The 27,987-nt window shown below is 55.9% G+C and overlaps 2 protein-coding genes across 3 annotated transcripts in view; one reads left to right on the forward strand and one right to left on the reverse strand.

Annotated features, from left to right (window-relative positions):
* Trim62 (tripartite motif containing 62) lies at positions 1-26,959 on the reverse strand. 2 transcript variants are annotated; one of them, XM_021637253.2, is made up of 5 exons: positions 26,552-26,959; positions 14,290-14,385; positions 10,417-10,673; positions 8,295-8,410; positions 1-2,309 (listed from the first exon to the last, which is right to left on the reverse strand). In XM_021637253.2, exons 1-5 carry the CDS (start codon positions 26,957-26,959, stop codon positions 1,759-1,761), a joined length of 1,428 nt encoding a protein of 475 aa, XP_021492928.1. In that variant the 3' UTR covers positions 1-1,758. The 2 variants fall into 2 exon arrangements, with proteins under 2 accessions (XP_021492928.1, XP_021492921.1); XM_021637246.2 differs by having other exon boundaries at positions 14,290-14,403.
* Positions 26,554-27,987, forward strand: part of LOC132652996 (uncharacterized) — a 3,250-nt gene continuing 1,816 nt past the window's right edge. Inside the window, exon 1 of the mRNA XM_060379498.1 lies at positions 26,554-27,823. Within this exon, the coding sequence (XP_060235481.1) occupies positions 27,173-27,808 (636 nt within the window). The 5' untranslated portion in view covers positions 26,554-27,172 and the 3' untranslated portion in view covers positions 27,809-27,823. The remainder of the gene's footprint in view (positions 27,824-27,987) is intronic.

A 27,987-nucleotide genomic window follows, 5' to 3' on the forward strand; every position in this document is an offset into this window, starting at 1 on the left:
CCCTGTAACTTTGATTTAATACAAATTGATCATAATGCACAAAAGAGGGCGATGCGTTAAATAAAAACACTGTCAGGAGTGGCCTGGAGTCTGGGAGTTGGGGGGGGTGCGCAGGGCACGGGATTCCTCTTGCTCAGGGAGGCCTCATTGCATGGCAGTTGTGAGCGGGAGGCCCTCAAGTTCATCCATTCTGGCTCCTTGGAGATGGGCGATGTCACTGAATCTCAAGCACACACTCGAGGCCCCAGGACTACAAAGGAAGGCCGAGGCTGGGGAGCCATTTTGCTTGTACTGCCTACTGCTACCTACTCCTTATGTTGTAGCCACTGGGCCGGGACAGGCAGGGACAGAGCCACGGAGCAGGACATTTCTAGCAATTCTGCTTCAAAGCCAAGGCCTCGAGATGGATTCACGGATTCTCCTGAGTTCTTCACAGTTGGATTCGCGGCAAGGAAATTGTGTAAGGGCCTGTTCCACCTCCATGCTAACTTTCTGCGTGGTAGAGGCTGGAAGAGAAAAACTACATTTCCCAGACTTCCTTGCAGTCAAAATCTGGGTTCTGACTCAAGTTTCCACAAAAGGAATCCCTCCAAAAGATGTAGAACTGGGACCTGAGTTGAGAGAGAGGCGGGTGGGACAGGCTTGGACAGCCACTTGCTGGCATGGAGGGTGGCAGCCAGCAGCTTGTGGGGCCGGGGCAGCTTTCCTGGTCAGGAGACCACGATCACTGCAGCTGCTGGGAGTTGTTCCTGGAAATTCAGCAAAGGCCCTCCTCTTCCAGCCCTTTCAGCGATCTTGCAAGCCACCAGGGAGCTGACTGCAAATTCTTGTCTGATGAAGCCGACTAAAGTGACTTTTGTTTGTGAAGCAGGATCCTAAGGGAGCCAGCCAGGTGCCAAGTCCAAGGTGGTACCCACCAACAGCCCTCCTGGGGTTCAGGTCCTGATGAGAGGAACTGCTACCAGCACCCCCTCTGCTCATGTAGCAGGTCACAGAAGCCTGGCTGATGAGGGCTGATGGACCTCTGTCCCCAGGGCTGTTGGGGACTTGGAGCATCCATTGGTGCTTTGTCCTGACAGTGTTCTGTATTGGTTTCTGGGGTCCTTATACCTCATCTTGCCCCAGAATCCACAGGCTAGAAGGCAGTGGTATATACTGTACCCTGTAGGCTGCCTATCACAGGCCATGGCATCATTTCCGACTTGCAGATTAACGAGAGAGGAGGGAACCACAGCTCTCGGCTTGGTGTAGTGGTGGCAGGAGAGGGAGACCCTCAGGCAACCTTAGAACCAGCTTCCGCCTAGGTCCCCTGCAGATCTGGGTCAAGAGTAAAGTGGCCCATTGCTCTCTTGGCCCCTGCGTGAGCCAAGTATTAGGCCAGGAGCATAAGAGGATTCTGTATATCTTTTGGGCTGCTAGCTACCGACCCCATCTGATCTGTCATGAAGCTAGGTTAGCCGGGCAGGAGGAGGGAAGATGGAGGGAGATTCCCTGTCCCTGGGGTGACAGGGGTGAGGGGTTGGGCAAGGGCTGCCCTGGGGAGAAGCCATGTCACATCCCGTCATGACCAGAGCTACAGGACATTAACCACGGAGCACAATCTGCAGCTCACAGGCAGGGGAAGCCAGGACATCAACAACGGGCCCGAGGTCTCAGGGTGGCCGCGGCGGGCTGGAAGTGTCCAGGCCCCCGCAAGGCTGGGCGAGGCCCTTGCTGGTGGTCGCAGCCCCAGGAGGCTTCGGTCTCCCTCTGCCCGGACTAGATGCGGACAGTGTTGATCCGCAGCGGCTGGACGTTTTTGCCGTTGGCGTGGCTCTGCCCGGGGCTGAAGTAGGAGCAGAGCTTGCCAGGGAACTTCTCCCGGAAGGTGTAAAGCCAGGACATGTCGTCGGCGTTGTAGAAGATGAGGAGGCCCTGGTCGTAGTCCAGGAAGACACCCACCTTGTCAAGCTTGTCTCGGACGTTGAGCCTCGTCCAGGGCTCCGTGCAGGCGCTGTACTGGTTGCCGTCATGCATCACGATGCAGTAGAAGCCGCGGCTCGGCTGGATCTGGATGCTGCCCTTGCGGCTGGCAGCCTCGTGCGCCAGCCCGATCACCCACTGGGTCTTCTCCGCCACCACCACCTCCCAGTAGTGGACGCCGCTACTGAAGGCTTCGGAGCCCAGCACCGACACCTCCACGTCAAAGCGCTTCGGCGAGTCCTGCAGCGGCTGTGGGTGCAGGTTCCCATAGGCGACGATGGTGCAGTCATCGGACAGGATCAGGCGCTGGTGGGCGGTGCCCGGGTCCAGGGTCAGGGCAGCTGGCACTAGCGGGAGAGGGAGAGGATGGAGAGATCAGTGGAGAGGGCTGTAGACTCACTATCCAATACTTCCTTGAGGAGAGGGGTCCTGCTTGGTCTCCTGGAGGCCACTGACCTACTGTGTGCCTCTGAATATAAACCTGCCCCTTTGCCTGTTTCTTCCTCCTCTGGAAAATGGAACAGCCCGCCATCTCGACAGCTGGCTGCAGGGGAGTTAGCTGCCAGCTGCATGGTCACAGCTCAAAGCACCAGGAGGAGGCCCAGAGTTAAGGGAGGTTTAGAGGCGGGAGGGAGCATGAAGATTAGCCAGATGATACTGCCCCCTGGAGGGCGCTTGGGAATGCGTGCCGCTTGTCTCTGAGACCGGTGGGCTGGAGGGCTGCTAAGCGAGGGGGTCCTGCAGGCCTGCCTCCAGAGGGACTGCTCACCCCACCACTGAATTTCAGACGTCCCTCCAGACATCCAAGGGTTTGAGAAATCTTTTTATGCTGATCCGAAAGTAGTATGTATGGTCATGAGACCGTTGAGTTTTTGGAGGATACATCTCTAAGGATGACGCCACCGACACGGACAATCTCCTGAATGGTGTTTCGCCGACAATATGGGTGCCTGGTGGCTTTGTTGTATTTTCCAGTGTAATCCTGCATAAGCTTCTACATACTGGCCTTCAAAATATTTAACTATGGGCTGAGGATGTAGTTCAGTTGGCAAAGTCTTTGCCTGGCATGCACAAAGCCACAGGTTTGATTCCCGGCACTTCATAAAACTGGGCATGGCGGTATATGCCTGTAATCGCAGTGCTCTGGAGGCAGAGGCGGGAGGACCAGAAAGTCAAGGTCATCTTTAAGTCCACAGTGGCCAGGCTGCATAAGGGGCTGTCTCCAAAGAAGTCTAACTGCAAACAACCTCTCATTATTGCACAATTAAAGAGGTTGTATGTAGAATCTGAGATTTAAAATTTTATGTTTTTTTTTTTTTTAATAGACAATGTGTCCCAAAAGGTTGGAAATCTCTAATCCTTCCAGCTCTCCCATTGGACAGACAGGGAAATCAAGATACTCAGGAGCCCTGAATAATCTTAGGTCAAAAGATGCTGGTGGAGCTGGGATTATTCAAGGCCACCTGGCACCTGGCCACAGCCCCCCTCTTCACTCAGGCCTGACGCCTTTGCTCATTCTGTGCCCCACCCCCAACTACATCCTCTCCACTATGGAGATCACCCCAGAGGCTCTTTCAAAGACCTGTTCTCTGGTCATCTTCATGCAGGAGAACTCGGCTGGTTCCTCCCTTAGCCTCCGGAACCCCTGCGTTCTATCTCTGCTGCTCTTCTACACAGGGCATGGCCTTGAGCGTTTGGTGCCCAGCACGGAGCCTGGCATGGACAGGCTTCTGGGCACACAAATGCACTTGCCACTCCTGACAGTGCTGGGCGGGTGGTGAAGGCTGGGTCACCTGGGTCTGAGCTGGCCATACCGGCTCAGCAGGTCTGATCTGAGAATCTCCTGAGCTCTTGTCAAGACCTCTGTTTATTCCTCCTGCTTATTCCAATAATCCCTCAAGGACCAGAGGGAGCCTGGGATTGGCACTTCTCTGCTAGATGAGTATTTCCAGGCCAGAACAAGACAGAAGGGAGAAAGAAACGGGAGGAAGTGATGGAACCCTGCTACAGTTCCTTGGGTCCAAGGACTCTCCCCAGCTCCCCAGTTCTTTCCTTATCAGCTGGAGCCAGGGCGTGCTGTCTCTAGACTGGAGCCCCCGCAGCTTCCTATCCAGCGACCCTGTGGGCTGCACATACACAGAGAAATAAGATTCTCCAATGCTTGTGGCTGTCCCAGCCGGTCTCGGCACCATGCTTCCCTAACAGGATGTCTGCTGACCTGCACGGAGCTCTTTCCACGAGCTGGGTCACGGGTAATTCCCTTCTGCCTTTCATACTTGTCCCTTGGCCTCAGGGTGCAGAGAGCTGTGTGGGAACCAGGAGCCCCGGGTACAGAGAGGCCATGGAACAATCCTTTGTCCGGGGCCATGAAAGGGGGAGGCTAAGGGACCCACACATGAACTTTTGCCTGCATTCTGTCAGTCACTGGGCAGTTGGTTAGAACAAGAAAGACCCTGCCCCGTGCAGGGTGGAGAATTCCTGGAGGGAGAGGAAAGGCTGGAAGGGCGCGTGTGAGTGTGTGCACAAGAACCTAATTAGATACAGATGTTGCTTTGCTTACACCACAGGCAGTGGGATACATTGGGGGTGGAGTGTGTGTGCGTGTGCCTAGGGTCCCAGGGAAAACGGCAGCAACTGGGAAAGCCAGGTTCCCATTTCCCAGGTGCCTAGAATGTCGTAAGGAGACCAGCAACAGGGAGACCCCAAGAGTCAAGGAAGGGTCCGTGGGAACACTGGGAAGCAGCATGAAAACTCAGCCTGTCCCTTAACGTCTGTGCCAGCCACTGTGGGCCACTGCCAGGGCTACTGCTGAGCGAGTAGGGCTCCTGATGGCTCTGAGTCCAGCATGACCTGTGGGCAGAGGAAAGCCTGACCTGGAGTCCTCCCAGTAGAGGAAGGCAGGAGCATCCGTCCTCCAAGGGTGGGGGCCAGCTCCTCTGGGGCAGGGCTCTGGCTGGGCCTGGAACTCCCCCTCTAAGAAGCCTGTACCCTCAGGGGAGTGGCCAGACCCAGTGAAACCGAAGCCTTTCTCCAGGCTCCCTGCCTTACAGGTCATGCTTCACTTCTAGCCGTGACACCCCGACACTCCTGATTTATAAACAAAAGGCTGGGCCTGAGGCCTGTCTCCGTTCCAGGTGTGTTCTGAATCTCTGAAACCTCTCCAAGGGCCCTGGGTCAAAAGTCACTCAGGAAGGGTCACAGACTTCCAGGCTCCATGAGAATGTTTCCTGTTCCTCCTCAACCACCAACCAGGCAGCAGAGAAAGGCCGCCCAGGTGCCCAGCCCACTGCTTGGCAACGGCAGCCTGTGTTTCTTTGTTCTCCAGTATAGTAGGGGTCTGACAGGATAGGAAATATGTCTGTCCCCCACCCCCCAAGCCAGGCTTTAGAAAAAGAAATCTAAGTCCTCAGGCCTCCGAACTTCGTAGGCCCTCAGTACTCTAGACTTCCCTTCATAATCCCTGCACAGAATACACACGGCTCCAGAGGGCACCACACCAGTCCCAGGATCACAATGACTGTAGCTAGTTTTTTCTTTTTTCGGAAGAGGAGACTGAGGCTCTCTGAGGTAAGCAGCTTGCTCAGATTCTACTCAGGATGAAAAGTGAGTTGGAACACGAGCTGGGTCTTTTCACATGGTTTCCTTCCCATCATATGGCTCAGGAAGTCTGAGGCATGGGGAAAGTGTCTGGTGATACATACTAACAAACAATGAAGGTGCAAGGATACCTCTGCAAAGAAATCGCTCCACAGCCAGGCCAGATGACACACGCCTGTAATCCCAGCACTCTGGGAGGCAGAGGCAGGCAGATCTCTGTGAGTTCGAGGCCAGCCTGGTCTGCAAAGCGAGTCCAGGACAGCCAGGGCTACACAGAGAAACCCTGCCTTGAAAAACAAACAAACAAACAAACAAAAAAGTAAAAAATAAAAATAAATAAAAAGAAAGAAAAGAAATCACTTTATTCTCTTATCTACCCTGGGCAACAATCGGGACCATCCCTAAGGTGTAGGTGAGAAAACGGAGGCTCAGCTGAGGGGGTGCTTTGCCTTGGGTCACATGGTGGGGCGGAGAACATTCTGCGACTCAAAATGATTAGATATAAGATTGAGTAGCGGTGGGAGAGAGGCCAGACGAGGCAGGGGAGGCTGGGGAGTGAGAGGAGTGTCTGGTGTCCTTGGGACAATGGGCTGCCTGGCTCCCTGAGCGTTTGCACCTGGGAGTGGGCGGTTAGGCTGGGCTGGCAGAAGGGATGGTGGGTGAAGGGCTGGGAGGGGGTCTGGGCAAGGGCCTGGAGGTGGTGAAGCGTGGAAGCTCCAGAGCAGGGGAGCAACAGGTGTTAGATGGGGTTCTCAGGTGACCCGATGGGAAGCTTGGGCTGTAAGGGAGGGGCAGGCAGGAAGCTACCGGAAGCCACAGCTAGGTCCCCGGGGGAGGAAGGAAAAGCAGGCCTCCCATCTGGACATAAAAGGTTCTGGTGCTCACTGAGGAGCCACAGTGACTTCATAGGTCCCACAGACAAAGAAGGGGCCCGGCCAACCAGGTCACTGTTGTCTCAAGTCCCAGGGGCCTTTGCTCAGGGCCGAGTGCTCAGGTCGCACGCCTGTCCCCTCGGTCCTTCTGTGGGCAGGGTTCTCAGGGCCTGTGGTCTTAACTGAGACTGGCTTGCTTCCAAAAGAAATCTGACCACGGCTGGAGACACTTTTGGTCGAGGTACCGGAGGGAGGGAGACTGCGGCATCTCTAGAACGGATAGGGGCTGAGGACACTGCCAGCCTCCTTCTGTGTGTAGGAAAGGCCCTCCAGCAAGACCTTGTGGGTCAGCGGGTCCGCAGACTGAGACACACTGCTTAGGGCAATCATTTGCTCACTTGTGACAGAGGCAAGAAGGAACCGCCATGCCTGTTATGCAGAGGAGGAAGGGGCATACGCAAGAGCCTGCAGCCTGTCATCCGATCCTTATCGAGTACCTACTGTATCGCTTGGCACTATTCTAGCGGTAGACCTGGGTCTAACATCTGTTCCTTCATTTCTTTATCAGCAAACATTGACAGCTGGCTGCTGGGGATAAACCGAACCCAGCCTCTGGCCCCTCGGCGCTCAGAGCCCAGAGAGAGTGAAGCCACACAGGCTCTGGTCAGGCACTGTGACCAGAAAAGCCCGAGGTTACCTAAGGAAAGCCAGGAAGGCATCGCGGCGGAGGTGTTTACAGGCTTACAGAGGAGAGTGAGTTTTGGCCGTCAGATACTGAGGATGGTGCCAAGGTCTCCAGACAAGTGAAAAGCATGTGTGGAAGTGTGCAGAGGACGGGGAATTTGGCTCTCTCACAGCCTGACGATGGCTCAGGACACCCAAGTGAGATGTCTCAGAGGGCTCTGACTGACAACTCAGGTGTCTGGGACAGCGATGGTGCAGACAGCAGCTGGGGCAGAAAGCTTCTGACTATCCACCGGAGGGGTATCCCTGGATCCCATGGGAGGAGAGGGAAAAAAAATCCTGGGGTTCTTGTCTCTTTTCAGGTACACTGGTCCACACATTCATGGGCAGTGTGAAAGTCCTTCAGAGGCTGGGAGGGGGCACGCCCCAGGAAGGCAGTTGAGTTTATTAAAAAAAAAAAAAGTTCCCTTCCCCCACCCATTGTTAGGTACTGATCGAGGGGCCTCCTCCGGGCCTGCAGGGATGACATGTCAGATGATGAGGCCTGTCGCCTTACGGGAGGCCCAGCCCTGTGATCCAGCACCCACACCCTGCATGGTTGCTCTAAGTCCTCTCCATCCCTGCCGGGGCTCAAGTGAGGACATCCCGGGGTGCCACACGCTCCCTTTGGAGCTTCTGCTCACCCTCCTCCTCACTCCTCCCCCAGCCCCTGGCCACGCTCCCGGTGCTTCCATGCAAACCTCACAGTCTGATCATTCACTTGTTTCTCTTGACTCTGGAAACCGAGAGTGGAATGAAATAATAAATCCACCCAGGTGGACGGACTCCGACTCCCGGATCGGGACAGGGACCATGTGCCTCTCTGCTTGGGGGTCAGGCACAGTGAAGGAGCTGAGGGCTTTCTGGAGAGCCAGTGAGCTCAGCATAGGTTCTGGGGCACAGCGGACGGCCCACCCGATCGCTCTAGCTCGGAGCCTCCAGTTCAACGTGGGCAACGTTCGGACGGCTGTGGTAGGTGCCTCGGGAGCCGAGCGGCCACGTGGAGACACAGCGTTTAAAGAGCTGAACGCAACGTCGGCAGGCGCTCTGCTCAGCCCCTGCTCTGCCACCTGTCCCACGCGGCCCAGGTGGCCAGCCCACGCTCCCCTCCCCCTGCGAGAGGACAGGCGAGAGCCTCACCTGGGTGGATGTCCTGGAAAAGCGACTTCCAGATGGTGTACTGCAGGGGCCCCGTGTACTTGGAGGTCGGGAAGTCTTCGTACGTCAGGTTGGTCTCATGGATCTTCCCCTTGAGCCTGGAAGGACAGCAAGGAGAGAAAGCTTCACGGGGTCCGAGACCCCACCTCCAGGGCGTGGTCATGAGTGACCCGTCTGTGGGACCGAGAGGCAAGCGCCTGCTTCTGCCTCTTCTGACCTCTCTGTCACCTTTGGTTTTGCTTGCTCCTCTGTTAAATGGGTACTGTGCGGTCGTTTCTCAGGCTCCTGGCCAAAGTCAGATGCAAAGGAGTACTGTGCTAGACCCTGCCTTTCTAGGACTGCATGGAATAATGGACAGAAAATGCTTCGCTCGGTGGCTGGCTGGAGGCCAGCGTCAGACACGTGACGTCAGTGGGGAGTGTTGCTCTCCAGCAAGCCAACACTAAGTGACGCCATGAAGGGGAGCTTTGAGAAGCCTGGGCTTGAGTCCTGGCTTCACCTCCAGCCCAAGTAGCTTTGACCAATTGATCTAACTTCTCTGAGCCTCAGATTCTATGCGTGGAAATGTGGATGACAGCATTGTAACTCCCTGCAGGCCGCTCAGAAGGTTACAGTTACAGTGTCTACGCAGAATGATACATAGTATCCATATTATTGTGAATAAGGGGCTGAGGGGATAGCGCAGTTCCTAAGGTGTCTTCTTTGCAAGCCTGAGGTCCTACATTCAACCCCGTAACTCACATTAAAACAATGTAGAGACAGGAGGATTCCCCTGAGGCTTGCTGGCCAGCCAGTCACAGCCTGCCTGGAGAGTTCCAGGTCAGTGAGAGACCTCATCTCAAGAGATGAGGCAGGGGCTGAAGAGGCACACCACTGGTCAAGAGTGCTCACGGCTCTTCTGGGGGACCTGAGTTTGTTTCCCAGCACCCACGCCCAGTGGCTCACAGCTGCCTGTAACTCCAGCTCCAGGGGATCTGATGCCTTCCTCAGCTCTCCATAGGTACACACTCAAACACACAAACACACACACACACACACACACACACACACACACACACACACACACACACATCAAACAGAAGTTTTAAAAAAATCCAAGGTGGGCTGGAGAGATGGCTTGGAGGTTAAGAGCGCTGCCTGCTCTTCCAGATGGTCCTGAGTTCAATTCCCAGCAACCACATGTGGTTCATGACCATCTATAATGAAATCTGGTGCCCTCTTCTGGCGTTCAGGTGTGCATGCAGGCAGAACACTGTATATATAATAAAATAAATAAATCTTAAAAAAAAAATCCAAGATGCCTGAACATGGTGGCACACGCCTCTAATCCCAGCACTTGGGAGGCAGAGGCAGAGAGGCAGAGAGGCAGAGAGGCAGAGAGGCAGAGAGGCAGAGAGGCAGAGAGGCAGAGAGGCAGAGAGGCAGAGAGGCAGAGAGGCAGAGAGGCAGAGAGGCAGAGAGGCAGAGAGGCAGAGAGGCAGAGAGGCAGAGGCAGAGGCAGAGGCAGGCAGATTTCTGAGTCTGAGGGTAGCCTGAACTACAGGGTGAGTTCTAGGATGGCCAGGGTTACACAGAGAATTCAGGTGGACAACACCTGAAGAATGACAGTTGAAGTTGTCCTCTGGGTTTCACACATGTGGACATGCACGCCATCTCCCCAAAATGAAACAGCATAAAAAATACAAGTGACATCTAACACAAAAGTACGGTAAGTGGCTGTAAACATCATCAAACATTGCTTATGCTGTTATAATATAGATAGAATATATACACATAATATTGTTCTGGGATAGGATTTCACTCTGCAGCCTGGTGCGGCCTGCAACTCACTATGTAGCCCAGGCTGGCCTCAAACTTGTGACAAACCTCCCAGCTTAACATCGCCAGTGTTGTGATTACAGATTTCCGTCACCACGCTCGGCTCAAACAATATATTACACAAATATGGAAGGCCTCTAGCTCGGGATCTACCTTTCCCCCGGATTCCTACAAACGATGCTGAAAACGGGGCTGGATGAATTACCTGCTGACCACACCGTCTGCCTGAACCCAGATGGGCCAGGAGGAGGCACCCGGGGCAGGGCTGCAGGCCGGGGGCACCTACCTCTCCGACAGGGAGGCCACCCCAGCGAGGAAGGTGTGCCGATCGGTCTCGGCCAGGCGCTCCTGCAGGATCTGGGCCCCCTCCTGCACCTTGCGCAGCTGCTGGCTGTAGCGCTGGACCTTCTGCTCAATGTCGGTCAGCGTGCGGGCGGTGTCGGCCTCCAGCTCCTCCAGCATGGCCTTCTGTCTTTCACGCAGCAGCCGGTGCAGCCGCTCAAAGGCCTCCCCGATGGTGGTCCGAAGGCTCTTGGTGGACGACTGTGGGGGGGGTGGACAACCGTCAGGGGTTACTGGACAGTGTAGGCGGGACGTAGTGTGAATCTTACTGTGTCCAGTTGCCAGCGAGGGGGGCGGCGCTTTGACCCAAAGATGGGGGGAGGGGAGCTTGCTTGGCACACGGATTAAAAAAAAAAGCTGGGACCTGCACAGGACAGAAGGGCTCATAGTTCCACGGGGGTCCAGCAGGAGGCCAATGAAGAGGTACAGCGGAGCCAATGAGTCCTCGAAGGGCACGAGCGGATGGTATGGCCCAGATTGCTGCCAGGAAGGGAGCAGGGATGGGCAGATCTATGGCGTGGATGCCTACGTGTCTACTCTGGGATGCAGTGGTCTGTCTTTTAGGCAGCTCATCTATGTCGGCTTTAAAGGACGATGACACAGGAAGTCATGGAGGGCACAGGCCCTCCTCATCGGGCACAGGATGGGCAGATCTTGGTGGTTACTTTGCCCGTCCGGCTCGTTGGAAGACCTTCACTGTAGGAACGAGGCGGCCGCTGTCAGAGGGGGGTCTGTGCATGCATGGAGGTGCTCTCTTCCCTGAGGCCCCAGGGGAGGCAGAGCACCAACTGCGACTCTAGCTGTGGTGGCCTCAACTACCTGAGCTCTGCATATCCCAGTTTCTCTCTCTGGGAGCAGGGTTACAAAAGCCACCAGGCCGGACAGCGGTGGAGACCCCAGGCGCGGAGGCGAAGCTGATGTGTGGCAAAGGGATGGTTTCTAACAGGCACATCCTCGGAGTTCATGTGGGGGGTTGGCTTCTGAGGGGGCTCTGAGGATGTAGGGGGGAGTGTTGGTTGGGCATGGGAGGGGAGGCTAGAGGGGGCGGCTTGAGGAACACTGAGGGTCAGGCCACGCAGGAGGTGGCGGCCTGTGGGTCCTGCCTCTGCAATTTCACTTTGTGGGCCTCTGGCTGGCAGTTCGCAGAGTCAGAGACCCCACTGTGTTCAGTGCCCGGGGCTCTGTGGGAGGCACCACAAAGCCTCAATTAGGGCCTGTTCTCTCCTGTGGTGGCTGCTGGCCGGCAGGAAGAACGGTTGGCAGTGGGCCAGCCTCCCTGCGCATGCCCACCCAACACGCCAGGAAGACAAAGAAGGAGTGGTGGAGAGGCTGGGTAGTGGGGGGGGGCTGACAGAGGCCTCCTGGAGCCCCTCACCCAGGGAGGGCAAGGCTGCTGCTGCAGCTGGGAGGAGGGGGTGCACCTCCCTGATTCCTCTAGGGCAGTCTCCCAGGGCCCCCAGGGTCACCAGGGTCCAGGATCACCCTCTCCGGTTCCTGCTAACCTGCTCTGCAGCGCTGCTCCCAGCGGTTGCTGAAAGAGTCCGGTTTGTCTCTAGTTCTGTGTCTGTGCCTCCCCAAGACCTGGTGTGTGTGTGTGTGTGGGGATCCTCCCGGAGTTTCCGGGCATTAGGTAGGCCAGGGTTCTTATCTGCTGAGTCCCCCGCAATTCGTCCCTCTACCTAGCACAGGAGCCCTTCCTAGGGAGGAACGGCACATTCCCTGTCCCTGTTTGCAGCCCTGGGCCTGGTCCAGGAGAGGCTTCAGTGATGAAGGGGACTCGGAGGAAGGGACTCGCTTAAGATTGCATCACAAAGCTGGGGGCACACTCCGTTTCCTTTCCAGGCTAGGAGCCCAGTGTTCCCAGGACAGGAGAAGATGGGTAGACAAAGGGCACGTCAGAGTGACGGCCCAGGAGGTCTGAACCCGACTCCGTTGGGTCTTCCCAAACTCTTCACACGTCACACATCTTGCCACTAAAACAAGCTCCAGGGGGGGCCTCAGGCCTTCAGTTCCTGTTGGCTGAAATTTCCTCAGGGATAAAATTGGGATTACACTTTTCTACTCCCAAAGGTGTCTTATTATCGCTATCTTTTTTTTTTTCTCAACTTGCTTGACAACTTCTTGCTACGGGTCAGACACTGCTAAGTTTGGGGAGTTCCGCTCCCATGATGCCTCTCACCAGGGGGACCCGGGGATTGAACCTAGGCTGTTGGGCTTGGTGGCAACACCTCTACCTGCTGAACCATCTCCCTGACCCTCCTCCATTGACTCCTAAGGCGGAGCCCTGCTGCCCTGCCTTTCCTTTCAGTTCCTTGGTGGGGAAGGCAGCCCAGCTTGCCACATTCCCAGACACACACTGGGGCTGGGGCAACTACGGCCCTTTTCAAACACCCTGCCAAGAACATGTCATCCCAGAGCCTACCAAGGAAAACACGGTTGGAGGAGGGGGAGCAGCCAGGCCCCCAGGAGAGGCCACTGCGGGGCAGGCGGGCAGGCGGGCAGGCAGGCGCAGCAGCGAAGCCAGTCAGGCACCAGGTGAAATATGGCCTCAAAACCTCCATCAGCATTTCTTACATAAATACACCCGTCCAGACAGGAAGCCAGGCTGGGGAAAGTGCCGGGGAGGCAGCAGCATGCAGATGGACAGGAAAGGCCAGCAGGGGGTCAGTGGAGGAGAAGGAATGTGGGGAGAGAAGAGGAGTGAACAGGAGACTGTAGGGAAGGAAGGAAGCACAGACCCTCGGATACCCGCCCTTCCGGAGAGGTTCCCATCTGTGTCTCCTCACGGGAGCGGTGTGGAGTCACTGGACAGACAGAGAGCCTAAAGCTGTGAGAAGCACCGAGGTCGTAACCCCGTGGCTGTTTCTCATCTGTCGCCCACCCAGGGGTCCTGCTCAGGGGCTCTCTGGAATGTCCTGAAGGAATGTATGTCGTGACCCTCCCGAGCTGGAGCAGCGGGTTGGTGGCCACGCTGGGTCAACAGATGTAGGTAACCAATGGCTTCCCCAGGCCTGGCGACCCCAAGCCTCGGCTCCAGCTGAGGCTTTCATCTCTGGAGCAGGGTCAGCCCGAAGTCATTTCTCAGAGTCGCCATGTGTGTGAAACTCTCTCCCTTCAGCCCTAGAGTTCTGGACTGAACTGGTCAGAGTTGCCGCTGTTCAGATAGGAGGTCGGGAAGGTGGTTTACCCAATGTCACAGGGTCAGTGCTCAGGGCTGGACCTGAGCACTCCTCTCAGGTAGGGATAAAAGGCTGGGTGTCCCATCACTGTAGCCAGAGGCCACAGAAGAGACTTTCATCCTACTTTTTAGAGTGAGAGTCAGATACCCACATCTCCTTGAGATAAGGTCTTGCCATGTAGCCCAGGCTGGCCCGAGACTCAACATTTTCCTGTTGTAGCCTCCCTAGTGCTGGATTACAGGTGTGTCTCACAGCACCTGGCTTTACAGTCCTTATCGCTGTGCTTGAGAGCAAGAGGGGAGTCATAGCTTGGAGGAGCCACGCCACAACTGGCTACTGGGCAGTGAGGGAAAGGGAAGAAAAAGGGAGAGATGGGAGAGAAGAACAAAGAGAGACCGAGTAGATCTTTTCAGCCCTTCGGGTAAGCCAGAAGTCCTCAGAAGCTCCCTGGTGGAAGTTCAGGAGAGACGGCCTCACTCTCCACCTGGCTGTGAGCCGGTGGTGGGGGGGGTCCCATTCACTTCCTCAGAAGCTCTGCTCCTGCCACCATGCTTATGCCCATAGAAGCAGGGTTTCCTCAGCGGGCAGGCCAGAGATCCACCCCACCACTGCTCCCCCGGTCCCCACACGGGTCTCACCTTGGTCTCTGCCAGCTGTCTCTTGAGCAGCTGCAGTGCCTCCGTGTGCTCGCGCTCGCTGTCCTGGAGGGCCTGAAGCTGCTCCTTGAGTTCTCTCTGAAACACACACAGGGCCTGCATGGGGGAGCAGGCCACACCCAGCCAGGGCAGTCTTCGGATGACAGAGAGCCAGCTCTCTCAGCAGCTGGGGCCTCTCCTGCCTTTGACCCCCCCCAACTCCAACCAACGCCCACCTCCCATCACCGTTCTGTATCCTGTTGGCTTTGTTTCCTAAATCCCGGAGGGAGCACCCAGTCACTGAGCTGGATCCTAGACCTCTTCTTGCTTTGAAAGAGGGTCTCATTCTGTAGACTAAGCTGGCCCAGAACTCATGATGTCGCCCAGGTTGGCCTCAAGCTTGCAGCAACCCTTCTTCCTTAGCTTCTCAAGCAGCTAGGGTGACAGGCGTGAGCTACCAGGCCTCACTCTCTGGTGCCAAGCAATCTCCTCACACTCTCCCTCACCCTGCCCCTCAGCCACTGCCCGGCGACTGTGTGGCGCTCTGCCGGGAACCCGGGTTGCAGCAGCACAGAGTGCAGCTGCAGGCTCCCTGCCTAGTCTCCGCTCTCCTGGCTGGGCCCTGCCCTCAGCCTTCCGCTGGCACTGAGTCGCTGGAGCCTTTCTGGAGCACCGTCGCTACCCTCATTTTCAAATGGAAAAAGGGTACAAAGAGGTCAAGAACCTGGCCTTAAGACATACAGCCAGCCTGTACTGGTCAGGGCCAGCGCCGTGAGCTGGAGCCTGCAAGCTTAGGGCCAGGTGTCATGTTTTCTACAATGATGACGTCTAAGGTGATCCACGGCAACCAATACAGGCAGACAAGATGTCACCTCGAGAAATGAAGACAGGGCTGGGGGCTGGGAGACGGCTCCGTCACTAAAGTGTTTGCTGTGCTTGCGCGAGGCCCTGAATTCGGCCTCCAACACTGATAGACAAAGCTAGCCATGGCAGCACAGGCCTGTAACCCGGCACTGGGCATGTGACAAGAGGATTCCTGGGGCTCAGGGGCCAGCCAGCCTAACCTAGTTGGCAAGTCCTAGGTCCCAATGAGACACCTTGTTTAAAAAAAAAGGTTGGGGTCTGAAGAGATGGCTCAGCTATGAAGAGCACTTTCGGCTCTTAGAGGATCCAGATTCAGTTCAAGTACACACACACACACACACACACACACACACACACACACACGCACACACAGAAGCACCCACCCATATACCCATCCCCCGACCAAAACCAGACTCAGTATCTCGATTTTGTTTTCCTGTCTGGAGTTCTATTTGGCTTAGCCAGAGCCTTGTGATGGCCTTGCTTAAAATATTGATAGTTTGTTCATTGTAGATTTTCTGGCATTAATTTTGATTGAAAAAAAGAATTGTACTGGGTGTTATTCATGTTGACCACTGAGGTGTCTGGTATCCGCTTCAATCCTGCAGCTCCCTCCCCTGCCTGCCTCCCCGTCTCCACCGTCCTCCCTTCTCACTCTCATCCAGCCAAGATGGCTCCCCTCCTTCACCCAGAGCTGCCTCAAAACTTGGTGGTGGTGGTGCAGAGATGCAACCCCCCCCCCGCCATGCATGCTAGGCAAGCATACCACAACCAAGACACGTTCCCATCCCCCAAAGGCTTGGGACTTTGCCCTGACTGTTTGCCCAGGCTTAGTATCTATCATTCACTTATCAACTGGAGTCTTGTCTGACCACCCCGCAGACGCAGGCATCTCCCTCACACAGCCTTGGGAGGTCTTCGCTGTCCCTTTCCTTGCCAGAAGGGACCACACTTGTCAGTGGCTTGTGTGTGTGTGTTGCTTGCCTCACTCGCTGGGATGGGACTTTTATGAGGGTAGGGATCGCGTGCACCGTGTTTGCTGTTACATCTTCCTGTATCCTCGGTACCCAGAGTTTTGCTAGGGCAGGGCGGGGCCTGTTTATTTGTCAAATAAGTGAAGGAGGGTGGAGGCCGGTGGTCCCAAACAGAGTCCAGCTGCCTGCACTTCCTGAGCCTCCAGCCTCTGTAGCATAGGCAAGTGTCCCGTTGTCTGTCCCTCCCCCTTCCCCATATTAGCCCCTGGGCTCTTCATGGTAGGTCCTTAATGCTCTGCCTCCCTCTATGGTCTGCACCCAGTGGCTAAATGGTACTAGATGAGGCTCCAAGAAAGGGGTTGTGTGAGTAAATTTCCATGAAAACAGGCCCTGAGCAAGTCCTGGGGACGCCAGTCAGCTTAGGGCAATGGTGCCACACAGGCTGAGGTACTGGTTCAAAATGTATATATAAATGAGACAATGTTTCTCTGTGTGGTTCTGACTGTCCTGGAACTCACTCTGTAGACCAGACTGTCCTCAAACTCACAGAGATCCGCCTGCCTCTGCCTCCCGAGTGCTAGGATTGAAGGTGTGTGCCACCACCGCCTGGCTGGTTTCTATTTTTACCTCCCTCTTACTTATCCATATTGTCAGAGCAGGGAGGATCCTCAGGAGACAACTGGTCCAACTCATTCTGCAGCCTAAGCACTGACACGAGGAAATGGCCGTGATAACACAATAAGGGAGGGACGGAGGGCATGAAATTATCTGCCTACTATCCCTCATTCATTTATCAACTGTTTACTGAGCATCTATGATGAAACAGGCACCACGGAGGCCATGAAGATGCAACAGAGAACAAGACAGATGCAGTTCCTGTCCACGGGGATCTTCCAGTCCAGTGGAAGAGACTGATAATAAACAGGAAAAACAAGCAGAGAGCGACGGAATGACTAACATGGTCCATGCTCTAGAAAAGAGGTGTGATGGGCAGGCACCTTTAGAAGTCTACTCAGAGGAAGGCACATGAGCATGAGGCCAGCCATGAAAACAGGCGTAACCAACAGTAAATGTGGGTGGCATGTCTCATTAGAGTAGAGAGCTTCAACAGACACAATGCCGGAGCTCTGGCAGCCACCTTGGAATTAGGCAACTGTAAAGACAAAAGTCACAAGCCGGGAGCAGAAGAGCTAAGGGAGGTGGTATCCGTCTCTGAGGACTGTGAGAGTGGACAAACATCACCTGACCTGCTCCCTGGGTGGGGAGGAGGGAGGAAGGCGGAAAGGAAGGAAGGAGGAAAAGAAGGAAGAAAGGAAGAAAATGAGGAAGGAGTGAACAAAGAAGGAAGGAAGGAAGGAAGGAAGGAAGGAAGGAAGGAAGGAAGGAAGGAAGGAAAAGAAGAAGGAAAGAAAGGAAGGCTCTGATACCGTTAGCTAATTCCCAGTGCGTCAATGTTTTCCTCAGAGCAGATCTCAAGCCACTAATGTGAGGTCCTCAGATGAGCAGCAAAAGAGACATGAAATCCAGGAGCTAGCTCAGTGTCTCCAGCACACCAGAGCCTGGCGTCCTTTCCGGTGGACTTGTTTTCTTTGCATGAGAGATCCGCCTCCACTGAATTTCCGCTCCTCAGCCTGCACTGCTAGCACCTGAGAGTCATTCCTACGGCTCCCAGGCCTCCGAGTCCTGGATGGTCAGGCCCACCTCATCCCAGTGTAGAATGGGGCTCCCTTGGCCCCCTGACAGTCTGGGGTCTAATCCAGCTTGGGAATTCGTCTGGTTAAGAGGCAGGTGTTTAGAGAGAGATGGCTACTGTGACATTCTTCCCCCATGGTTGTCCCCAGTGGGTCCTATAAGGCCCTGGAAACCCCATTTCTCACATTGTGTGGAACATCCTGATAACGAGAACAAACTTCTCACTGATCTCGGACCCAGGGTCTGAGAACAACTGGTTTGTCCTTCCTCCTATATTCACCCAGGGGACAGAGGAAACTCGTCACCTCTCTTCACATACACACCAAGGCATCCTAGGACACCTATCACACCGTCAGGGCTGGAGAGAGAGGTGAGGGACCGGGTGAAGTGTGGAGAGAGGCCTGGGAAAACTCACACACTGCGGCAAAGTCATGCTCCCCAGCTCCTTGCCAGAGGCTGTAGCCTCTGTTCTTATTTGCAGTAGGAGGTCAGGAGGTGCATGTTAACGCTGCTTCCGAAAAGACCAGACCTTGCTTCCAACATCCCCACATGGTTGTTTCATCAAAGCCACAACCCTCTCTTCAGACACAGATGTAGGAAGTTGAGACTCCATCCTGAGATGTGCAGGAGTATCTCCACCAACCAGAAAAAATGGAAACGTCTTCCCTAAGAGAGGGGAAGGTGTTGGGGACATCAGACCTGCCCTTCCTCACTGAGGACTGGTAGCTCTGTCTGGTGAAGGGTACCCTCTGGGTAACTCATCTCTGAACCTGACCAGCCAGCTCTCAGGCTGTGGAGTCTCGTCCTGGGTCCACGTCCACAGTTCCTGGTTTGGCCTTCATCACTTCTCTTTTAAACACCAGCCTCAGGGCCAGGCCATCTGTGCCCTAAGCGTCCCACAGCACCTTCTGTGGACATAAAAAGGTTCCCCCCCAACACCATCCCCCAGGATTTCTTCAGAGTCTGGAGTTAAGAGCACAAGGCCTCGGGAGCAGCATTCGAGGCCCTCTACACCAGCTCCGCCGTCTCTACTCACTTCCGTCTACACCCGCACAGCTGAGCACGAGAGCTATCAGCCCCATGTGGCTGTTTACATTGCAATGGGTGAAAATGAAATGAAGTGGAAAATCCAATTTCTTGGCCTTCACTGGTCTCATCTCACCGCAAGGGCTCAGTAGTCTACTTAGGGACGGCAGCTATGGTGTCAGGCAACACAGATGCAGAATCCTCCAGTGTTCCAGAAAGCCCTATTGGACAGCATTAAGCACTGTACAGTGTTTGCCTCCTGGCCCTTGATCAATGTGGCCTCTGTTCAGGATGGCCATGTGACTCGGAGGTCACCTGTCCTGAGAGCCCAGCTCCCCAGCTCTCTGTGGAGGGCCCATCCTTGTGCCACTGTGGCAAACGCACCCCTACCCCACCCTTTGAGACAGGGTCAGTCTCCCTTACTAGGTCTTGGGCTCTTGAGGGAAGGGACCATGTCCTAGAGCTGTTCTCACTCTCAGTACCTAGGACAGGGCCAGGCATGCCTAGCTTCTGAGTTTTGCAAGGTGAACCTTCCCAGAGACCAGGACCCTGAAACGGTCTGAGCTCCCCATGCTAGGATGGGAGGAGCTGGCTATGGCAGCGACAGGAGATAGAAAGCCGCCTAGGAGGACCCAGGCAGGCAGCTCTGGGCCCGGTATGCAGCCCTGCAAACAGCTAATCCAGGAGGCCCAAACCCGGGAGCCCACAGGGTGGGTGCCAGAGGCAGGCTGAGCTATGTGTGTGTGTCACTCCCCACTTCACCATCTTCTCTAGCCCAGGATCAGACAGATTTGGGTGAGAAAGGTTCAGTCACCTGCTAGCTGTGTGTCCCCGCGATGTTGTCTAAGTCTATGAGCCCCGAGACCCTCATCTGCAAAATGGGGGTAAATCATAGGTCTTAGAGTGAGGACAGTAAAATGAGGCAATAGTAAGATGTATTCAGACCCCCAGGACACACACACTGGCATTTACAGGGTACCCTGTAATACAGGGAGTCACACAGGGAGGCTGTGACTGTCTCCCACCTGAGGCTCCTGTCGCTGCTTCATGTCCTTGTCCCATGCTGTGTCCAGGCGGCCCCTCCCTGCTTCCTGAGATGGCAAAAGCAGGAAGGAGTGGGAGGGACCATCTGCTCCAACCCCTGCCATGGCCAGGACGGGAAACAAAGCTAAGGCAAGGGACTGACTGGCCCGTGGCCACACAGCCTGCCAGGGGAGAGCAAGCCAGAAAACAAACTCCTGGTTGAGAGGCTAGTTAGCAAACAGGAAACTGTCAACGAACTCCTAAGTGACAGAACAGCCACAGGGGAAGGGTGAGGCGAACACGGCAGCCCCGAGGGGTTGTAACGCTATTCAGAGACAGAGACAAGGTCCTGGGTGACTCCCAAAACATATTCAAGAACCCCCTGAGCTCCCTGCTCCCTTCACTCAACAGCAGCACATCCTGAGCAAGCCCTGGACCACTGGGCCATCTTAATCACAGAGACATAGACCCTATGCTGCGAATAGTCTGCAGCTAGTCGGAGAGGCAAAACCTCAATTAGGAGTCTGGGGGAGCCAGATTCACATGAGGGTCTGCCCGCGATCCAGTGTCTCTGCCACCATTTGGGTTTCCAACCTGTAAAGTGCTGCTGTAACAGCCTCGGCCTCAGAGAGATGCTGGGACCACCAAACAGCTCGGTTCCTGCCACGCCACGCCACGTGAGCTCAGCCTAAGGTGCTGTTGTTACGGTTCTGAAGCCCTGTCCTCCAGGCACCCCATGTCCCCCATCACCTCGAAACCAGAGACGCTGTGACTATCTGCTCAAAGACTAGGAGGTCAGCATTCCCTCGCAGACGCTGGGGAGTCACCAGAGATCCCAGTCTCCCAACACCCTCTGCTTCTCCTGCTGGCTTAGCCCCCGCCCCAGCCTTTGACAGCGCATAGAAGGCGGGAGGTTAACTGAAGGGGGAGAGCCGCAAAGCCGTTTACGTGATCTGTCACCTTTTCCATGATGTGGCTCCGAGAGCCACCCATGCCTCTAAGCAAGCTCTCACCGTTCTCCTGTAAGGAACCCTAATAAACTCATTGGTTCATCCGGCTGGACCTGGTTTGCCATTGCCCTCTCCGACGTGAACAGAAACAGAACCGCCAGGAAAAGTCATGCGATGGTCCCCCCAACAATGAGAGAATCGGGACCTCGGAACAGGGAGAACACTTCTGACTTTACTTCTGACGGAAGGGCACAGAAGGCAGGTGACAGGGCTCCTCTGGCCATTCCAAGTGCTAAGGACTGGTCAGGCAGGGTACACCTGATGTGTGCAGGAAGTGGCCAGAAGTCAGGCAGGTGACACGGGTGGGGAGAGTCACAAACTGGAAAGGCTGGCCAGGGCTAGCTGGGCTGGAGTGGAGGCCTCGGACGTCAGCTGGGAGAGTTGGATTCATCAGGGCCCATTAAAGCTGGGTCATGGTGGGAAAGGGAATGGAGAGATGCCTTCCAGGACCACATACACACAGCTGTACAGTTCTATCAGCTGCCAGCGCTTGTGTGGGGAATCTGCCTCTATTTGGAGCAATCAGGACAGAGGCAGTGATGATGGGGAGCATAGAGCCAGGGCTCAAAGGCCAGCCCAGACTCTCCACTATGAGGTTGCCCCTCTTTCTGACCCTGAGGGAAGATTTCTGGCCTCAGGGACCCTTCTAATCTCCACGGAGGCAACACAGCCTTCGAGTCAGAATTCTGAGTCAGAATCCTGGCACCGCTTGCCTCTTTTCCTACCCGGAGTGGGCTTGCTTCCTTCTTTCTTCCTCCCAGGCCCTCCCCTGGTTGCTCTTGCTCCTGCTCCTCCTGGAACACATGAGTTCTTTCTTTGGCACCACGGGTTTTGAGGCCCGGCCCTCACAGTCCCTGACCTAGGGCCTCCCACAGACGGCCACACACACACTGCCTCAGGCCACACCAGTTCGCTCACAGCTGTCCCTGGTTCCCCGGCATCTTCTGGGTCAACTTCTCACTCCTGAAGCCCGCCCATCCGTGTACCACATCCATACACAGGGCCCACCCTAGGCAAGTTAGGTCGCTTTCCAGCCTCTACACCCTCCTTCAACAGCTGTCCATCTGTGCGTGTGCTCACACACCTGTGCCTCTGGCCATATTCATGACCCACATTCAAGTTCCAATTGACTTATTGGTTGCGCCACCTAAGCACGGATTTTGTGTCTCAGTTTCCCCATTTGTAAAATGGGCCAATGGTTGTGAGTATTAAAAGAGAGAGTAAAGGAGAGAGTGAGTCCTGTCCTTCCACAGCGTGTACCCAGCCTGGTGTTCTTTTGTTCTCTGCAGGCCCTCTCTGTTCTGGCCTAGATTACTTCAGTAAATTGGGTAGACCTTGGAGACAGCTATGTATCCAGGGGCCCTGGCTCTCAGAACCAAGGTAGGGGCAGAGCTGGATAGCTTCATCCTGCATTCAACCCAGGACCAACCCTCAGGAGCCAGGCAGTGATGAGGCCGGGACAAAACATTAAAAGTCAGTCTTGAATCCAAGTGTGATCCCACCTCCAAATCCTCCGAGACCACCCTGTGCCCAGCAGAGTTCAAGGTGGGATGGTCTTCCAGGCTGTGACTGTGGGCCAACTGGGTACAGAGCTCCGGCAAGCCTGTTTTCCTACATAAAGTGGGGAGTGGTCCGGAGGGTGTCTGAAACTCGTACTTCTGGTTGCTCCCGGAGGCAACACTGATGAAGAGGTTGTGGCCTCCTGCTCTTCCCCCTGCTCGTAGGGAGCACTCAGGCAAGTTCCCAGGCTCCCAGCATTAGGGAATGTCTGCAGAACACTGTTCCTTGACCCTCACAGGGTGTAGGGACAGGAAGGGCTGTCTCAAGGGACTGTGTCCATCACCCTGCACCAGGTAAGTCACTCTGCTTTTTGGAGGCGGCCTTTTGTCACCGCCAGCCTTGTCATCAGACCATTTTGTTGCAGAAAATGGCCATGTTGGGGCCCCCAGCTTCAACCCTCAGCTCTGCCCCTTGACCTATGCTCTGTGCTGCTAGCTGCCCGGGCACCTTTAAGGTGCCAGCCTCCCACTCATGCAGGTTGCCAGGTGCACAAAACCCCCACCCTTTCCTAGGAAAGGCGACTGCAGAGGGCCATTTCCCCAGGACAGAAACACTCATCTGTCTTCCCGACCAGGGTCCCCCTTGGGATAGGCAGTGGCTTTTTCTCTTTACACGGAAGGTGAACAGCCTTGCTCTGGCTGGCTCTCGTTTCTTAGATCGGGAAGAGGGGACAGAAAAGTCCATGCCTTCCACCCTGCAGAGAAAGTCAGCGCAAAGATCTGAGTCCCATCCCTTCCCCCAGCCCCACTCCTCCCTCCTGGGGCTGACTCCATGGCTCTCATCACTGTGCCCAGCTTGTCAGGCTCCCATCCAAGGCCCAGCCCTGATGCCTTTGTTGGCATGAGGCACGCCTTAGGAAAAGCTCCAGTGATCACATGAGGCCTGGAAAGGGAGGCTCAGATGAATCGGATCCTGTCTCTGGGGGTCAGGAACTTGAGATGGCTAGAGAGCCGGATGCCCTGCTGGATCAGGGTGACACCCAGCCAGCTGCCCTTGCGGTGTCAGCTGGCACCAGCAGACTGTGTCCCTAGTCTGGTCTGGTGCTAAGTGCTCTTAGCAAAAACAGATGGGGTGGGAAGAGGACAATTCTGGATGGCAAGTGGGGAGGCCAGGGAATGGCCCTCAGAGGCACCAGAGAGGCTGCATGCAGCCCGAGTTGGACTGGGTCCCAAGTCCTGACCACCATCACTTTTAGCTTTGGGAGCCTGCCTCCTCCGTTTATAAAAGGAACAAATCACAACGGTCCACACAGCAGGTGCTCGGAGATTAGGCGAGGTATGCCAAGGACAGCTGTGGGCAGCCCTTGGCTCAGGAACCCCAAACTCTTCGGGGATGGGCTCCTCCCTCCCCTTCGCTCTGTGATCCAGGTGCTCAGCAGTAGCTGGGGGAGGGGCACTCACTTGCCCATGCGTGTGGGAACACGCACATACCCGGCACGGAACATCGACACGACTATACAGTAATTCTAGTCATGCTTACCCACAGGTAGGATGAGGGGCATTTGGCCTTTTCTATCATATTGTCCCACTTTCTATGTAAGCATCATCACTAGAATAAACACAGATGTCTAAAAGTTATGCTTGCCGACTGTGCCAGCCACAGTTGTAGGCACTTTGGATCTGGAACCATTAACCCTTACGACGCCCTTCCTGGGAATGTAACTGGGGACACGTGGAGACTCAGACAGCGTGACCTGACTGGACCTATGAAGCACACCAGGATGCACAGTCCCTGCCCTCCAGCATGTAAGGCACAGAGCAGTCCTGCACAGGCCAGGGGCCAGAGGTAACAACGTCACTTTCCTAAGGACACGCAGCCAGCATATGGAGGGCCAGGGTGGAGAGAGACAGAGCTACTAATCTTTGCACTCTGTAGTCTCCAAGATTTAGAATAAAGGTAAAGGCTGCAGGCCAAATTCTTGGGTGTGGGGGGGCGGTCCCTGGAGACCCCAGCTGTGCATGAGCCTGGCCTCGTAGGCAAGTCCCGTCTCCACCCCCTCCCAGCTCTCCATCTGTCAAGTGATCTCCGCACCAGATGATCTCCAGGGCTCGCCCAGCTCTGCCTGTCATCTCCTGGGGTAGGGGCCCCAGCACAGGCTCCAGCAGCCTCCAGCTGCTGGGGGAGGCAGATCTTGAGGGTGGAGGTTGCCTGTCCCCTGTGCTAGCGATAGCTAATGAGCTTGCTCTCCCAGGAGGCAGAAGAGGCAGATGGGTGGAGCGTGGCCTGAACCCCACCTTCAGCATGGTCTCCCCAAGGGGAGGCAAGGCTCGCCGCCACCACCTGCGGTAAATCCAAAGGGGACATCGAGGCAAGTCTCTTTCTCAGGTGAGAGGGGTGGGCTGGAAGTTTGGCCAGCAGGGTGCAGGGGTACAGGAGTTTTCAAGGGATCTCAGGACGAGGAAGGAATGGGATTATGGGCTGATGATGCTCCTGCCCCGGCCTCAGACATGTTCTTTCCAGGTCAGCCTCGTCAAGGTCCAGACCGGAAGGCAGGCATTTAATTCCTGGTTAAGTTTCTTGAGGGATGGAGAACTCATTACTCCCAAGTTAGTGACTCTCTCTCTTTCTTTTCCTTTTTTTTTTCTTTTGTTTTTTTTGAGACAGGGTTTCTCTGTGTAGCCTTGGCTGTCCTGGACTCACTTTGTAGACCAGGCTGGCCTCAGACTCACAGAGATCTGCCTGCCTCTGCCTCCCGAGTGCTGGGATTAAACACATGAGCCACCACTGCCCGGCTCTTTTTCTTTTCTTCTTTCTTTCTTAAGTAAAAAACACTTTCCGCTTTTTGAATCCTCTAGTTTCATCCAGCTTAGACCAAGCTTGGCCATTCTTTCATTCATTCATTCGACTTTTACTGATAGGTCATGTGGGCTAAGCCTGGGTCAGGTTCGGGACAGTAAACATGCCAAGGAAAAACCTGTTGCTACCTTGAGGAACTGTCCACTACTGGTATCCCAAAGCCAGGGAAGAGAATTGCCAGGTCGAAATAGGTGAGCCCCGCCTGAGAAAAGGATTCAAACAGGCTTGAGAATGACTAAAAAGACTTACGCGGGTGTCTTTCCATCAAGACTCCTCCAAGCCTTTAGTGGGCAGATGTGCGACTGAAAATTCTCGAAGGGGGAAGATATGGAAGATACGCTATATTCTCCAAATGAAGCTGATCTTGGCATGCTTCCTTTTAAAGGCCCACACTTGGGGCTGGAGAGACTCAGGAGGCTCAGGAGCCAAGAGCCCTTGCTTTGGCAGAGGACCTGGGTTTGGTTCCCAGTACCTCCGTGATGACTTATAATCATGAGTTATATATGTTGACGGAGCTTGAGGAAGACTTTTGCAGGGCAGATGTTTAAGTGGAGCCTTGGGAGTTTTAGAGACACTGACAACAGTCTGGCCTTCTTGTCAGTGACAATGGGAAGGTTTAAGGGAGAAAAGCTCCAGCTGAAGGCTGTGTTCAATTGAGAACTCAAAGATGACAAGTCAGGAGGCACCAAGAGGCTTCAAGACGCCTGTCTTCAACTTCTCCAATGGCCTTTGAGTCCAATTCAACAATCTTGACTCTCCAGTTCCTGGTTCCATTCTCAATTGGCCCCTACTCTGGTTTAAATCCAAAACAGTTCTTGCCACATCTGAACTTGATCCCAACCTTTGTCCCTCACACACCTTGACCTAACTCTTGGCACGTCTCAAAGCTTAACCCTCACTTGCATGGTACAGCCGAGGCCGGGTCCTCATTCTAGATCTCTGTGAACACCTGGAGCAGCAAGCGCTACCCACGATGCTCCCAAACCTATCAGAATCCTGTGGCTGCACTGAGAGCAGCTGCCCACTCCCCACCCAATTCCAGGGATAGCTGTGATAGCAGCCGTGCCCTCGCCGAGAAGGAGCTCACGTCTCGCACTCAGCCTCTGCCTCAGCCTCAGTCAGCATCTGGTCCAGCCTACCTCGACCGGATCATCTCCCACCACAGAGCGGTCTCAAGCTCATTTGATACAGATGCCCGAGAGCCACGCCCCTACCACGCCCCTCGCGGCAGCCACGCCCCCTCGGTACTAAGCCGGCTTGGGGCCCTCGCCCCCAGCGGAGCCCTGACCCCACCTACGCCCCCCTCTGCCCGCGACCTACCTGCAACTCCTCGAAGGCGTCGTCGATGCCGGTGACCTGGTGCTGCTCGTGCAACGCGGGCTCGTCACAGAAGAAGCAGAGCAGCGCGCGGTCCGTGAGGCAGAAGAGCTTGACCTTGTCGTGCGCCTGGCAGGGTCGCGCGGCTCGGCGCGCGTTGAGGATGGCGTCCAGCGGGAAGGCGCTGTAGCGCTCCACGATGTTGGCCAGCTTGAGGCTGGGCGCGAGCGCGGGCTCGGCGAACGTGCGCCGGCACTCCGGGCAGTCGCGGGCGCCCTGCGCCTCCTGCCGTACCCAGTGCTCGGTGATGCAGCGGCGGCAGAAGTAGTGCTCGCAGCCCAGGCTCACAGGGTCCTGGTAGATGCTCAGGCAGATGGAGCACAGCAGCTCGTCCTTGAGGCTGCACGCCATGGCGCCAGGGGCGGTACGGAGTGGAGCCCGGGAGGCCGGAGGCCGGCGCGGCGCGATCGGGGGCGTCACCCGGGGGCCAGGCCCACGGGGGCACGGGCGACAGGCGCTGGCGAGCGCGGGGGGTGCGGTCTGCCACGCCGGGGGCCCGAGGGCTCGGTGCCGAGTGGGGGCCACCCGGGATGCGAGCCCCGGAGCTCGGTTTCCAGGTATTGGATGGCCACTGGCGATGGGCGATGGAGGAGAGAGGCCGAGCGCGTCCCGGGGAAGGGGCTCCAGGAGAGGAGGGTCTACAGGACCAGACAGTCCCGAGGGATAAATGCTGCGAGGAGGAGATCCCGAGGGGGGGCGGGCGCCACAGTGGGGCTGGAATTCCGGGACCCGGACAGCTTTGGGACCGGGGCGAGCTGGGGATGGGGAATTCTGCGGGACAGAGCAGCCAGACCGAGCCGCACCGCGGCTTTGCCCGGCAGAGCAGAGGAGGGGTGCCGGCCCGCTCAGCTGCCCGACCCTGGCCGCAGATCCCGGCCCCGCGCGGCCCCTTACCCGCACCAGCTCAGCGGCCACCGCTTCGGTCCAGCGCAGCCTCTCAACCCGGAACCAGCCGAGCCGAACTGCCCGGCGCCCCGGCTCCCTCTCCGCCCCCGCGGGCGGGACCCAAACCGCTCCGCCCCCGCAGCGGGCGGGGGGAGGGGAGGGGCCTCCAGGCTCCAGACCCCGCCTCGCCTCCACTGTGCTCCTGACCCCCCTGGACGTGAAAACCAGCTGTTTCTTCCGAGTCTGCACAGCTGTCAGGTTTGCTTAGGGTCCTGGCGGCAGGGGCCGAGGGGACAGCTAATGCAGGAAACGTGAGAGGACAGCGCCTAAGTAAGGAGCATCTCTGGATGATCAATTTGAAGATTTGAGGGAAATAATCCTGGGTGTTAAGACAAGACGAAGCTGTGGAGACTGCACAGAATAACATAACGTTTGCATAGATTGTAGTGATAAAATTGGAGGCTTGCTTTGTTGGCTTAGGCTCAATTCAAAGA

This window comes from Meriones unguiculatus, chromosome 3, assembly GCF_030254825.1.
Source record: "Meriones unguiculatus strain TT.TT164.6M chromosome 3, Bangor_MerUng_6.1, whole genome shotgun sequence".
NCBI lineage: Eukaryota > Metazoa > Chordata > Mammalia > Rodentia > Muridae > Meriones > Meriones unguiculatus.